The sequence below is a fragment of the Salmo trutta genome, chromosome 32 (genome assembly GCF_901001165.1).
Source record: "Salmo trutta chromosome 32, fSalTru1.1, whole genome shotgun sequence".
Taxonomy (NCBI): Eukaryota; Metazoa; Chordata; class Actinopteri; order Salmoniformes; family Salmonidae; genus Salmo; species Salmo trutta.
This window is the reverse complement of record NC_042988.1, coordinates 15,684,021-15,698,665: the sequence shown is the minus strand read 5'-3', so window position 1 is coordinate 15,698,665 and position 14,645 is coordinate 15,684,021. Positions and strand designations below refer to the sequence as shown.

The window sequence follows — 14,645 nt, the reverse complement described above, 5'->3', positions numbered from 1 at the left end:
AAGGACCTTGTGAAGATGCTGGAGGAAACAGCTACAGAAGTATCTATTTCCACAGTAAAACGAGTCCTATATCGACATAACCTGAAAGACCGTTCAGCAAGGAAGAAGCCACTGCTCCAAAACCACCATAAAAAAAGCCAGACTACAGTTTGCAACTGCACATGGGAACAAAGATCATACTTTTTGGAGAAATGTCCTCTGGTTTGGCCATAATGACCATCGTAATTTTTGTAGGAAAAAGGGGGAGGCTTGCAAGCCGAAGAACACCATCCCAACCGTGAAGCACGGGGGTGGCAGCATCATGTTGTGGGGTGCTTTGTTGCAAGAGGGACTGGTGCACTTCGCAAAATAGATGGCATCACGAGGGAGGAAAATTATGTGGATATATTGAAGCAACATCTCAAGACATTAGTCAGGAAGTTAAAGCTTGGTCGCAAATGGGTCTTCCAAATGGACAATGACCCCAAGCATACTTCCAAAGTTGTGGCAAAATGGCTTAAGGACAACAAAGTCAAGGTATTGGAATGGCCACCACAAAGCCATGACCTCAATGCTATAGAAAATCTGTAGGCAGAACTGAAAAAGCGTGTGCGAGCAAGGAGGCCTACAACCTGACTCAGTTACACCAGCTCTGTCAGGAGGAATGGGCCAAAATTCACCCAACTTATTGTGGGAAGCTTGTGGAAGGCTACCAGAAACGTTTGTGTTAAACAAGTTAAAGGCAATGCTACCAAATACTAATTGAGTGCATGTAAACTTCTGACCCACTGGGAATGTGATGAAAGAAATAAAAGCTGAAATAAATCATTCTCTCTACTATTATTCTGACATTTCACATTCTTAAAATAAAGTGGTGATCCTAACTGACCTAAGACAGGGAATTTTACTAGGATGAAATGTCAGGAATTGTGAAAAACTGAGTTGAAATGTATTTGGCTAAGGTGTATGTAAACTTCCGACTTCAACTGTATGTAAAGCAATCTAATTAAGGACTTGTTGTTTTTTAGTTAAGGTATAGTATGGTTTTAGTAAATCCTTGCAGTGACCACCACAAACAAATTTTGAATCAATGCCAGCTATGGCATGAATCGGTGACCAAAGTAGGAGAGTGGTCTTCTACAAGGCCCAAGGGGACTGGATCATGGGGGAGGGATGGGCTTGGGAGGAGACCATGGCTAAGTCCCAATTTTTCATCCTTCAGGCTAAATGTGCACTTTCACACTCCCCATCATGGATTTAAAAGCATTGGATTGGTGTAATTATTGACTGGAGGGAGATTCCACCATTGTTAAATCCATGCAAGAAAGTGAATTGGGACTCAGCCAGAGAGGGAGAACCGTTGGGCCCAGAGGTTAGGGGTCAAGTTGCTCATCCTCCATGTGAAGGCTGCTGGGGGGACAGAGGAGGGGCTGGCTGGAGCAGTTGGTACTCTGACTCTTCAGGCTCTCTGTTGACTCTGATGACCCTGTGGACACAAGGAGCATAATCCAATTAAACAAGAGGATCTCTTACTCCGGTGAAATAAATCTAAACAGTTACATACTTATCAATACAAACTTGCTGTCAATTTGCATGATAAACAGAGTTACAACCTGCAGCAGATTATTAACCATCTGTCCTGAATCTGACAGATTGCGAAGGATCGGTTTCTCTGAAGCAACGTGACAGAAAAACAGATAGGACAGAGAAGTCCTACATACCACATTTATTCCTCCATACCAATAGAGCAGGCATCAGGACCTAGAGCTGGCCATAGCAAGGCCAGGTAAAGGGACAGGGCAGGTAGTAAGGAAACAGAGAAGAACAAACAGCACACAGGTTAGATGCAAAGCTGGGGGACTGAAAGCCTGGGAGAATAAAGAGAAAAAGAGCCAACAGGTGTTATACGTGCAATCAAAAATGTATGTCTACAATTGGTTTGAGCATTAAAGACATGCTCTGGTGCTTTGGCAACTAGTAAGTATTTTTGAAACCTCCTGTTTTTGATGTGTTAATGTGTAGTTCATGCATAATCTATGAGCAGAACTAGCTAAGAAATCCCTGTTTTCTGGAAGCTGTGCAGTGCCATTTTCCCTACATTTACCCCCACGTGGGCCAGCCCCCTAGCAATTCAAGTTTCAGCCAATGATCTTCAGCCTGCCAAGGGAGTGACAGCTAGCAACACTCACACAGTAGAGCGAGAGAGAGACATGGTGCACATATCTGTACATATGTGACGTAGTACGAATTTTTCTGGAGCCACTTTTGGGTCCTGGGCGCTACTTTCAGAACTACTGGCTAAAAAGTATACAAAAGAACCAGAGAATATCTTTAATATCCAGACAAACATACATAATCATGCACACGCGCGCAGATACGCACAGACCTGGGCCTTGTGTTATTATTAGCTTACCCCGCAGAGACAGGTCCCCTGGCGGGTCACTCTCTGTTTTGGTCAGGCTGCTGTGTTCACTGCTGTAGTCCTGAAGGATCTCTCTCTCTCCTCCAGAGTGCAGCCTGTCCTCTGTACCACCCACGACAGGAGGGAGAGAGAGGGTCACAACATGCAACAAGACCTAAATGTCCTTACACTGGTTTGCAATGTACCCTGGTAGGTATTTCAAGTGATTATTTGGAGGGGTCACCTACCCGAACTTGATGTAGACTGGACCGCTAACTACGTGCATTCAGAGCATGACAGAACTCACCATCATCTGGGGAGATGGACTCCGGTACATCCTCGGCTGCAGTGGCCTCGGTGGGAGCAGGGCTGCTGGAGAGCAGGGTGTGAGGCTGGGCGTCCGACATCTCAGACAGCTTCTCCTCATCCTCCTCCTGGATGGGTGATGAGGGCGACCTCAGGGTGCTGCGGGGGTCAAACACTTACAATGAGGTGACATTGATAAACAAAAGAAACACTTACAACCGACATGAAGCTTTATAATAAACAGACTGCACTCAACTGTTGTCCTAGTAATTTTATTTTCTGCAGGTTGGCAAGGCTCAGCCATGTCAACTGGATGGATTGCCAAGGACATGCCGTCTAATCAGTTTGTAGCATGGTGCTGGATACAGGAGAAGACCTCTAGCAGCAGCTCACCACAACATAAGGAGAGTCTTTATTCAGATCCTGGGCCAGCTGTTACACAAACTGATGAGCAATCAATCCAGAGTCAAACCCAATGTCAACAAGCAAATCCATCCAGGGCAGTTAATCTGTCAGGGCTATTAACTCAATACTAAAACTAAATCATTCAAAATTGCATATGCGCCAAGTTAGAGACTGTTCAAATCAAATGGTAATGGTGAGAAAAATTACAGTAGCAGGCAGCTGGACTGTAGAGAGCAGCACTGGGACACTTTAGCCCACTTCAGTTTCTCCCCCTTCTTCCTAAAGTGTACACTGGTTCACCCTACCTCAAAAGATTTCAAGGCTTTGGATTGGTTTAAATATTCGCTGGAGGGAGGTTCCACCATCTTCCCTTACACCTGTCCATTCCTTTTAAATCCATGAGGGGGAGTGTAGTGTACGAGTGCACACTTCAGGGAGATGGTCAATCTCAGATGGAGGAGAAAGGGAACTGGGCTTGTTACTACCCTTGTGTCCCAGGATTACCTGTCAGGTGACTTGCTGACTTTGCCCTTCTGCAGGCCCCCGTCCCCGGAGTGTTCTGGGGAGCCCAGCGGCCGGCCCTCCCCTACCAGGCTCCCAGAGAAGTTAATATCATCGTAGAGGGGTGCGGGGGGAATGGAGGGGGACACCGAGTGCAGGCCGTTCAGGGCCTCCAGCAGAGAGATGGGCTCAAAGCCTGGGGGAACCGAGTCTGAGCTCTGGAGAGACGCACACACAGAAAGACTGCTCATATCTTCACTAGTCCGTCAAAGTCATTTATTAAAGGCTTTGTAATTGCATAGTGATGGAGTTGAGTTTCGTTAAATATAAGTAGAATAAGAAACAATCCTTGACACAAACGGTGCCATGTGTGTATTAATAACAAATGCCTGGGTCGTGTGCGCCGTACCGAGTGCTCATCATGGTCCATGGTCTGAGCCAGTACAGGGCTGAAAGAGACAGGGGACAGCGGCCCAGGCTTCTTTCTCACAGCTCTGATCTGCAGCAAGGCTCGGAAGGCTGGGGAGAGAGAGAGAGACCAAACACTGGTTACACTACACACTGTCAAATGTGACTGCATCTTCACTAAAATGTCAACTTTACAGCATTTTCCTTAAATCAGCTCAGTCCCCACAGGGCATTCATCTCTACGTCTATTAGGTGTCTCTCTCGCTGAGCTCTGAAACATGGCAGCCTGGCAGGTCTATTTCCTATTAGCTAAGGCATCCCAGTTGGAAGCCTATTGGAAACAAACTAGCGTCGCTCCTTACGCAGTCTGCAGATAGGACAGTTGTTGGCCTGGTAACGCAGGGTGTCAGCACAGGAGTTGCAGAGACACAGGTGTCTGCAGGGCAGGATGATGGTGTCTCGGAGGTCTGACAGACAAACAACACACTCATTGCTGTTGTCACTGTTCTCATCCTCCGACGGCTGCAGAGAACCAAAAAACATTTGTTAGAGTGATGAACATGTAGAAAACAATAGACTAACCAACGGTCTGAAAACCTACAGCATAATGAGCCACATTTCTGGTTTACATTTCTGAAAGACTCAGGTGTGGTTACACCTCTATAATATAAAAATGTGTTGCTTTCTAACATCCTTTGTAAATTGCATGCATCTACAAAAGGTGTTCCTGGTGAGTTCTAGAATAACAACCTTGGTCTCTTGGTTGTTTTTGTTTTCAATTCCATAGATCTCCTGCAGCAGGTAGCTCACACGATCCACCTATAACAGAGAGCACACATGGTAACAACACGTGGCAAAGGACAGAGAATGATGGGAGTAACACATTGTAGCCTTATGTCCCATAGGGGATAAAGAGGAGGAAGTAAGCATACACGCTAACAAATGTAAGTGTGGTAAATGAACATGTTTTTGTTATTCAGGCATTTTGTATTTTGAATAATCTACTAATATAATAGAGAAGACATGGATTAACTTGTGTTAACCTACAATTTGCTTCTGCTTCAGAGGCTTGACGGAGAAACTGCCATCCACATGCTTGAAAGGAAGAAATGGTGTTTACTTCACATAATTCATCATGTGTGAAAACAGAACTTCATTACATCAGACGCGGGATGCAAATTTGAGTCAAATTCAAACACTGTCCTCTTCTACTGAATCATCACAATGAGTTACTTACTCTCTCAAAGGCTGCCAGCAGCACATGTGCATGTCCCAAGCAATCTGGAAAAGGACAAACACTAATTCATAAGAGATTACTGTACTCTGTGCATACAGAATGTCTAATCTAGCAACTGCTATTGTGGTACAGCGGAGAGACAGTTGCCAACTAAGTTTGTTATTAGGTCAGCCTTGAGGTGATATATGGAGTGAAGAACATTAACATCAGCGTCAACCGTTTGGACCACCTACCATCCCCTTCATCCACCACAGCTTGGATCACCACGGGGAAAACACCCCGGTCCAGGTCAAAGTTCAGCTGTAAAGACAAAATAAATGGTGACAACAGATGAGTTTATCAACTGTCAGCTGGTGACATCACTCCACAGGATTGAGTGCTGCTGCCCAGATATACTCACATCCTCCTCCTTCCAGTCGGTGAAATCGATTTTGAAAGAAGGCAGGGAGAAATGTTGGCTCACACCCCTCTTATAGTGTACAGTCTCAGAAACCAGGGCTGGGCCCTTTGGGTTGTACCTACACAGAACAGAAACAGTGATGTCAATATCTTATCAATACAAAACTATCAAAGTTAATTTAGTATACTGGAAATATAAGATGTTCTTTTTCAGATCTCTTGTTGAAAGCTCTTTCTTCGACCACAAATAATGAAAAACAGCATTAGGCCTAACCAAAATCAATTTCTGAAATTTCCCTCTTAAATTTGTCAATGGAAAATCTCAATAAAAAAACATGCAAAAACAAGCTGGAAAACACATCCATCCACTCACATAATGACCTCAGCATAAACTATTATATTAATTCCCTCTTTAGATGACATGCGTATCCATGGAGACAGTTGGTTGCTAAGGACCCATTGTATCTCTCCCAGTCTGCTTTTTGGAGACTGGCGTTCTATGCTGTATATTGGCCACTATCATAAGATGTTCTTATAAAATGTGTCTTTAAAGTGAATAAATCAATTTCACTGCACATCTTCAGAAACGGATAAAAAGCATGGATTTCATTTCAAATGAGAAATGTAAAATGCTGGATTGTCTTTAGTTAGATATTTGGGAGCAAGAGACAGTGGAAGAAAATATGTATTTCTAATTAATGAATGACTTAAATAGCATATTGATGTAAATGAAAAGGTTTCTGAATCAGGCTCTTACATACATTGCCATCCCATTGGTGAATTCCTCAAAAGCTTGGCAATACAGGGTGATAGCCACACGAGCATCAGCGTCAAATGTGAACTCCACACCATACAGAACCTTTGGCTTGCCTCCTTCCTCTACTGGAGCATCAGTGTCATCTTTGTACCTAGTAGTCAAGCAGACAAACAAAACAATGCTAAGCTAGCTTTTTCAAGTGGCCAATTTCAAAATGACATAACTTTGAAACTGAAGCTATGATTAAGTTAACAACAACAAAAATCACTCATGCACCACACTTATGAAAGCATGTCAATATCAAACAAAACGTAGGCCTAAACAAGTACAGTGAATAGATGTTAAGCTAAGCTCTATCAGCCAGGATTCTTGACAATGAAAACCACTAAGAAAAATAAATGAGGAAAGGTTAGTCTGAAGACTACTTGCTGTAGAATATGACGGTGTTTTTCCTCACCTGACCAAGCGCAGGGAGTCCTTTCTGATATTGACCAGACTTCTCAGGGTCTTCACAGGCTCATGGGGTGCAGGGGTCACGTACGGAAACTAAGCAAAGGTGAGACACGACAACTAGTCTAAGAAAAGCACAGGCCTATGCAGATAAACTTCAAATGCTTTAGCCTAATCAATAGCATGGGGGATGTGAATCAAGGACTACTCCTGAACTTCCACTTCAACTAATATGCTGTACATGTTACTTATCTGTCAGCAGCTTGCAAGATGAAAAACCTAACGGCATAGCTAAGAACCGTTGCCATTGTATAGCGAACTTGTTTGTCCTTACTTGTACAGGCCTATTTCCAAGGAAGTTCAGATCCATGTTTTCTCCAAATAGGTAACCCTCTGGATGGGGAGTGTCAAATTTCTCCCCTCCCATGAAAAAATGGCTGGCAAAGTAATTCCCTTAAAAGAAAATAGAAGTATGTGACTGGATTAGAACCAGGATAAAATCAGGATGGAAGGCCCATCTTTAGTCAGGACAAGATCAGGGCACCGATGCACAACTCTGCCTCATCAAATAAACATCTCACCACGACTGAATATCATACAATTAACCATTTATAGCGTTCACATGCAACGTTAGGCCTATAATGATGGGAGCTGATGAAATCAGTTTCGATAACGTTTTACAGTTTCAATCCAAATTAATAGCTATATTTACCCGATTTCGGTGGAAATCTGTATGCTGAATTCGCCTGGATATCAATATCCTCAACGCCAGCGATTCTCCGGCTAAGAATCGATCCCATCTTTCCTTGTTGTTGCTAGCTATCTAATTAGCTACAGAATTAGCTAGCCCCTACGCTAGCGTATTTATCGTCCAAGGGACCGTTTTGTAACAAGTTTTAGACTTTCTTCGGTATTACACAGCCACTTATATATCCAATTGTGTACCTGTCAAGAATAACGACAGAACCAAGAATAACAGGTTGTCCGCTAAAGAAAATAAACACAAGTTTCTAGCCAAATGCCTTCTGATGTGTGATACGTCAAACTACATGGTGTTAGGGACTTGTAGTTCTCTCTGTCACCGACATACTGATCGCCCCTCCCCATCGCTCTGATTTGCGCTCTTGTGCTGCCGATCAAAGGGTCGCTCAGGACATATATTTTTTAAATATTTGGGTTTTCACTGCGGACTGTGCTGTCTCCATGGTCGATGAGAGGAAAGGCTAATGCAAGGGAGAATAACCTCAATGACTGAGCACCAACCCAAGGGGAAAGGTTTAGAATAGCCCGCTTCTGCAAATATGGATGATCTGAAGCACCAAGTTATGATAAATCAGTTCGTCCTGACTGCTGGATGCGCGGCAGACCAAGCGAAACAGCTTTTACAAGCGGCACATTGGCAGTTCGAGGTATGGGAACCTTTTCTTGACAATGGTCTGAGTTTGGTGCATGGAAGATAGATCAGTTACAGAGATCAGTCTGTGTCTGTTTCTCGGAGTCATTAATTAAATACATCTAATTAATACAGTAATGCCAATAATTTGTAAAATAATCTGGTTATCTTTACAACACCCCAGTAGGCTAATGCTATTATGCCAATGAAAATGTAGCTAACTATGGTATTCAGCAGCTTAATGGCACAATGTAACATTTTCACAGGAGATAGTATAATATCGATTTAGGTTGTATCTGTCTGCAATAGGCTATTATATGTGCAATGCACACTGGACTGGTGCTTACTGACACATATATTTTATCTTTCAATAGACTGCATTAAGTGCCTTTTTTCAAGAAACCAATGTTCCATACAGTCACCATCATCAAATGGTAAGTATAGAAAACCTACAGTATTATTGATAACAATGAATGATTGATGTATTATTATTATTATTATTATTATTACATTATGATGATGATGATGATGATTATTGCAACATCTATGATTATATTTATATTCATGCATTTTGTCGTCCGTGTCCGCCATGTTGTACCGAAACACACGCCTGACAAAAACAAACACACATTGGCCACGTTGTTCATAGTGCCTTGTCATGTACTGTATCATATTACTTACTGTATTATTTTACATGAACGGTGACATGATAGGCTACTATGTTTCTAATACTTATAGTCGTCAAATGAAGTCATGTGAGTTATGGAGGATCTGTACCGCTACTATTCTTTTTCTTGAATTGAAGCCTTGAAAATGTGTCTTGTGGGGGAGGGTGGTTGCCGCAAAAGTAAACATTGTTTTAGTAAAACAAAAAAATGTAAGTGCTACAGCACTTATGATACTGTACATACTATACACAACATATATACACTGTCTTTTCATTCCAAATTATTACTAAACTTAATGGCAGTGTTAACATCTTGACACGTATAACAGGACATTAGCACAGTTTAATCTAGACCATTTGTCATATAGATTGTCCATTTGGCCTATAGATTTCCTCCTTTCGAAACAACATCTGGCTTCATGAGCAATAAGATATCATCTTATTTAGGTCTAGAACCTTACCTCTCATAACCTACCACTGGGTCTGCCATTTCCCAGTGATCTCATTCTGCTTCTATTTTCATTTTCAAACTGATGAAAATAAACAGGATGTGGGCAGACATTAGATTAGATAAGAAGCAGTGACATTGGCAATACATCTGGTGTGGTCTGTTTACATTAGGGGTTGGCTGTCAGGTGTGGCATAAGGTTAAGTTGAGCCCCTTTCATTGACAAATGGTTGTCAGGTTAACTACGGTGCAGTATGTGCCCACTGTGTCCTTAAATAGACCAGTGCAGAAAGGCCAAGCATAGGAGAGGCCCGATGCACATGTAACATGATGTGGAGACATTTCAAGCTGGGGAGTGAGGTTACGAAACTAACTCTGTTACACCTAAGGCTATTAAAAGTAATGTTTTTGAAAGTGCTGTAGGGTATTGTTGCTGTTTTCAGTAGGGGTTGTATTGTTATGAAGAGCACTGTGACTTAGGTTTAAAATGACACTTCTGTCACTTGAACAAGTTGACATGACAAACCAGCATCTGTATATTAATCCATCCCTGGCTTTATAATAACAACAAGGGACTGTGTTGGGTTAATTATTGACTCGCTCTATGATTGCTCATTGACCTGTTTGTGTTGAAGGTTGGTGAGATTGATTTGTTGATACAGAAAACAGTCATGTAAGCTGTGTATCACGTGACTCGTGATGTTTGAATTTCCTTTCTTTCATCTCGTTGGACAGTTGACCACATACATGGAAACAGACAATGTGTAGGGTGACTGTGAGTTAGTGAAACAGCTCTGAAAAAGGTGCAGCCTCACGAAAGACAGATTACCCATGATGCCCTCAACAATCTTATCTTGTAGATCACACAATGGAGGTCAGTGTTGAAACTCAACATGCTTATGGGATGTTACATCCACAGATGATTACATCCCTTATGATTGAAATGCACATAGGGGTTTTAACTATAGCAGGCTAATAAGGCATAGGCTGGTGGCAATATTGTAGACATGTGGCTTATCACAATGTCCCAGTCAGTGTTTAGGATGCCAGGAGGTCTGTGGCAGTCATGAATCTAGTCAGTTAAAGAGTCTTCATAACATCGTCCAAAAGAAACAGCTTTTGTAAACTGTACTACTACCCTTGTTATTACTATTTGGGATGGCTATTAGATGTTTAGTGTCTACATTTAGATGTGCTCTGATGCGGGATATAATTTTGAAAGGAAAATGTGTCTGTTTACAAGCCCTTTGAACAATGACAGAGTAGACTGCCTGTTGTACAATAGCACTTTGTGTTTAATATGGACAATGCTGGTTGGCAGGATGCAGGGCTTTAGTACAGGGTACAGTTTGCCATTGTTTATTCTGAGGCACAAATATGGCAAACTGACAATAAACAATAGGAAAAGGGATGAGAAAGACCACATTCTCTAAAACAAGCTCTCATGTACTGTTTCCCTGGCTGCAGCTGCTATTACAGGATCCATCCCTATCAAACAGGACTGTTTCTATAGCAACTTTGCAGCTCCAGATGAGAAAATGCACGGTCGGTCTCCTGTGTGTTTATATGTACAGAGCCAGCTGATCTGACTGAGCAGCTGCCACACACCGAGGCCCATACCCTGTGTGTCCACATAGCCAACCCCTTCAAACCCTTCTCCCTATACACTGCTGACCTCTTTCAATGTAAAGCAGTAGAAACTCCCACACAGGCCAGGATGTCTTGTTATTGTGATCAAATAACGGAAGGCCTTTGTATTATACGTGTTTTTCAGCTGAACAGTTTTAACCGTTTTGTAAACGATACAGTATAAAAAAAAAAAGTTCAAAATCTAATCTTAGGTCATGGTTTTGTTGCCGCCATGTGTGTCAATTGACAGGAAGTCTGTTATGATTACTTACAATTTATTGCTGCAATTTATTGCAGTGTTATTGACTGAAGCAAATGTAGGCTACCAGTGATCTGCAAAATGACATTTCTGAAGCAGCCAGCCATATGCTAGTATGGCTGCTGCTGACCCGTTTTTTTGTACAAAGACATACTTGTCCTGAACTGAGCAATGCACACACTAGCTTCACTGTGCATCATAAATGATTACGTTGAATAAAGGCATGTCTCGTTCCTATTGAAGCAGGTCAACGCTAATGCCTGTGGGAAATCCAATGTTTGTTCATTCAGTCACTCATGCATTCTTACTGCACCATAGAAACCTTAGAAATCCATGTGGGTGGGAAACTCCACTAATGTTCTTATCAAGTAATAAGGATTTCTTTATTAGCCCGTGGTGATCTTTTTCTTCTTGTACATATTTCAGCTCTCATTAACAAAATGTAGTTAAATTGTCTGACAATCCTCCTAAAGAAATATGTTTACCGCAGTCCAAGCTTATTCTGAAGGCAAGTATGTGCCTTGGGGGGAGGGTATCTGTTTCCTCTAGTTCCACTACAAATCACATGACTGTTTGAGATATTGCATAATCTATTATGTGGTGGATATCCTGTCCACACAATGAGAAAACAGACATTCTGGTAGCCTTCAGATGTTTGGGGTGAATCCTAACACTGGTTGCTTTGACCTTTTATGTCCTGGAAGGCATGATTCCTTTTAGGTTCTTACTCATGGAATGGTGTTTGTTTTGGCTGATTGGTCCTGTGTTTGGCAGTCACAGAGCAGTCTCCTGAGGCCTGCTCTCTGTAGTGTCCGCTGAGAGGGCAGACTCAGGGCAGGATGTGGAATTTGGTGGAAAGACAAAGGGTCAGTCTGAGGAAGTTGGGCTTTGAATGGAAAATATTTTTCCTTTTTCACTTCCACAACTATTATGATGTAGGCACTTCTTAGGACCAGTTGAGGGAGGACATAAGTGTCAAGATGGTAAATCAAACCAAGCATGTCAATTAGAACTGGAGACAATGTGCCAGTAATTACAAAAGTCAGTAGTGAAATATGCAATCATAAATGCTTACAGATTGATGTTCTCTTATTAATGGTTCTCTCCTTTCTCCACAGATGCACACTCCAGCCAACACACCAGCAACACCTCCTAACTTCCCAGATGCCCTGGCCATGTTCTCCCGCCTCAAGGCCTCAGAGAGCTTCAATGGCAGCAGTCCCATAGCCTCCATGGCGACCTCTCCTCCTCAGGTCAACTGGGCCATGGGCCCTTCTGCTCCAGGTCAGACCCAGCAGGGCCTATGGACTTCTGGGCAGCTGCCCTCTCAGGTGCCTCCCCGTGGGTGGCCCCAAGCCGTCACTCAGCAGGCCTCCAGTGAACAGGCCAGCGTCACCATGGAGGCAGAGAGATGAGAGCACTGTAGGGGCTTCACGATAACAAGAGGAACCAATATCGGGCAGTCCTCTTTGACAAAATGAGAAATGAATTGGCTGCAAGGGAAAGCAGAAAACCAAGCGATGTTGTGGACATGCACTGAGGACAGAAAGGAGGAATTATGAGCATACAGCTGATTAACTTTCACATGACCCCACATTGTAAAATCTGCAGACAATTTTAGTTAGGCATATGTTTCATTTTTTTTATTGATCTGAAACCAGAGACAAAGATGGACTTGTATGACAAGTGCCGAAGAAGGATCTTCTTGTTGTACACACCGATGTGTATGACAGTGTCATCATCTTTCCTTTGTCTTTCTGGAGTGGTGCCAATGGACTGGATGCCTTTGATACTGGGGGTGCACTGCATAAATAACATCATCCTTCTTTATTTTTTAACCAGTGTAAGTGTGTGAATATCATGTGTTCTAGTATTCTAATGTGCTTAGAAACCAACTTGGATCTGCTTTTTCAAACATTGGGTAATGACTTTGACTGTTCCACTCACACAATCAAGGAACACCAGCTATTCAACTATGTTTAATAAGCAACTTTACAAACTGCTCCTCTTTATGTCTTATGTCTGCATTGAATGCTAAAGGATGTTATACTTCAATCACGGTTCAGTGTTTTTTGTATGATTTTGTTTCCAGCCACTAGTGTTCAGAGGAAAAGTGAGATAAAGGTTTCTGTCAGAGTGGGACTTCTTGCTTGATATTCCAGCTGCGCACCATCTCGAAGTAGCAGACAGATAGTTGTCGTTGCTTAAGATGGAAATCAGCATATTAGGGGAAAATAATAAACAGGGAAAATATATAAAAAAATATATATATTTAAAAAAATTCAAATAAGAAAAAAACAGCATATTTGGTGATGCTGTCTCAGGAACTCTCGGCTCAGAAATGTTTCGTCTAGGCACCTGATCATCTTTTTATTTTGTACAATGGAATGAATATTGCAATTGAAAGGAACTGATAAGTTCAGGGAAGGCCCCATCCAAACGTTTTCTATTCTACGATCTGTTAATCTGATAATCACACTCTAGTTTTGCTTTGCACATCGGTTAATCTGAACACTCGCCTGTTCCTGGATGTTTTCCATGAGACCGCTACCACAACAATTTTGTGGATTACCAGAATGAACTTAATTATTTTGTGTTTGTGAATAAATATTGTATGTATTACACTGCATTAGATCTTGGAGTCTGACTCTATGTATCAAATGGACATGGGGCTCTAATGGAACTATAACCCACAACATCCTGTGTTTCTTTTAGTATTTTCCAGATGGCAGTTTATTTCTCAGCGGATGATGAATCCAGTGAGTTGGTATGACGCAATTTTCAGTCACACACATCACATCAAGGGGATATACACTGTTTAAAAACCAGGGGAAATGTGAAATGGTCTAAACAGAGGAATGTTTGGCATTCTCTCTCCTTCCTTGGATTGATGAAAAACCTCAGAGCAGACTGAGGAGGAGATGTAGAGTCAAGAGACTGTATCCCACACTACAAGGACAGGGACAAGCAGAGACCAAACAGTGCTATGTTATGGCCACTTCCTTGTCTATGTGGTACAGATTTGTTTTTATATGACAAACCTTTTCACCCCACTGTACTTTCCCCCATCTGCTTAGGAAATCAGCTCTCCCCATTTGATAGACTTTGTCTTCATTCATGTCATCCCCTGTGTATGCTATTCAACTTCTCTCTATTTTGACTTGAGTGTTTTTGTATCCTTGCAAAATCTCCACTTAACTCTTGAAGATCGTCATCAGTTCTGTGAGCGTGGTTAATGTTCCAACAGTCATAAGACATAGCGACATGGATTCAAACATTAACCAGAGCCTAGTTGGACTGTGCACCTATCAACCTCAAACAATTATTGTTCTTCTGCTCATATGGTGAACCTCCCTGTATTCTGTAGCTGGACAGGCCTTAGTCTGGCACATTGTATAATGTCATG

General features: G+C 42.2%; 2 protein-coding genes across 3 annotated transcripts; one reads left to right on the top strand and one right to left on the bottom strand.

Moving 5' to 3' along the window:
* Positions 1-931: 931 nt before the first annotated feature.
* Positions 932-7,913, bottom strand: LOC115171203 (E3 ubiquitin-protein ligase MGRN1). Of its 2 annotated transcripts, XM_029727797.1 has the most exons (16): positions 7,556-7,913; positions 7,178-7,296; positions 6,851-6,939; positions 6,398-6,544; positions 5,638-5,755; positions 5,471-5,537; positions 5,238-5,281; positions 5,048-5,095; positions 4,751-4,819; positions 4,363-4,522; positions 4,002-4,111; positions 3,596-3,810; positions 2,688-2,845; positions 2,393-2,503; positions 1,701-1,746; positions 1,374-1,465 (listed from the first exon to the last, which is right to left on the bottom strand). In XM_029727797.1, exons 1-15 carry the CDS (start codon positions 7,641-7,643, stop codon positions 1,706-1,708), a joined length of 1,584 nt encoding a protein of 527 aa, XP_029583657.1. In that variant the 5' UTR covers positions 7,644-7,913; the 3' UTR covers positions 1,374-1,465; positions 1,701-1,705. The 2 variants fall into 2 exon arrangements, with proteins under 2 accessions (XP_029583655.1, XP_029583657.1); XM_029727795.1 differs by lacking the exon at positions 1,701-1,746 and having other exon boundaries at positions 932-1,465.
* A 54-nt stretch (positions 7,914-7,967) lies between these two features.
* On the top strand, positions 7,968-13,873 carry LOC115171207 (UBA-like domain-containing protein 1). Its single transcript, XM_029727804.1, has 3 exons — positions 7,968-8,252; positions 8,611-8,670; positions 12,358-13,873. The coding sequence occupies exons 1-3, from the start codon at positions 8,145-8,147 to the stop codon at positions 12,652-12,654; spliced, it is 465 nt and encodes a 154-aa protein (XP_029583664.1). The 5' UTR covers positions 7,968-8,144; the 3' UTR covers positions 12,655-13,873.
* The last annotated feature ends 772 nt before the right edge of the window (positions 13,874-14,645 follow it).

Coding starts and splice junctions, on each gene's coding strand:
- LOC115171203 (XM_029727795.1), bottom strand. CDS start 7,643: ATGGGATCGATTCTTAGCCGGAGAATCGCTGGCGTTGAGGATATTGAT. Junction 7,297..7,555: donor CAGATTTCCACCGAAATCGG/GTAAATATAGCT, acceptor TTTTCTTTTAAG/GGAATTACTTTGCCAGCCAT. Junction 4,820..5,047: donor CTCTGAAGCAGAAGCAAATT/GTAGGTTAACAC, acceptor TCTCTGTTATAG/GTGGATCGTGTGAGCTACCT.
- LOC115171207 (XM_029727804.1), top strand. CDS start 8,145: ATGGATGATCTGAAGCACCAAGTTATGATAAATCAGTTCGTCCTGACT. Junction 8,253..8,610: donor CGGCACATTGGCAGTTCGAG/GTATGGGAACCT, acceptor ATCTTTCAATAG/ACTGCATTAAGTGCCTTTTT. Junction 8,671..12,357: donor ACAGTCACCATCATCAAATG/GTAAGTATAGAA, acceptor CTTTCTCCACAG/ATGCACACTCCAGCCAACAC.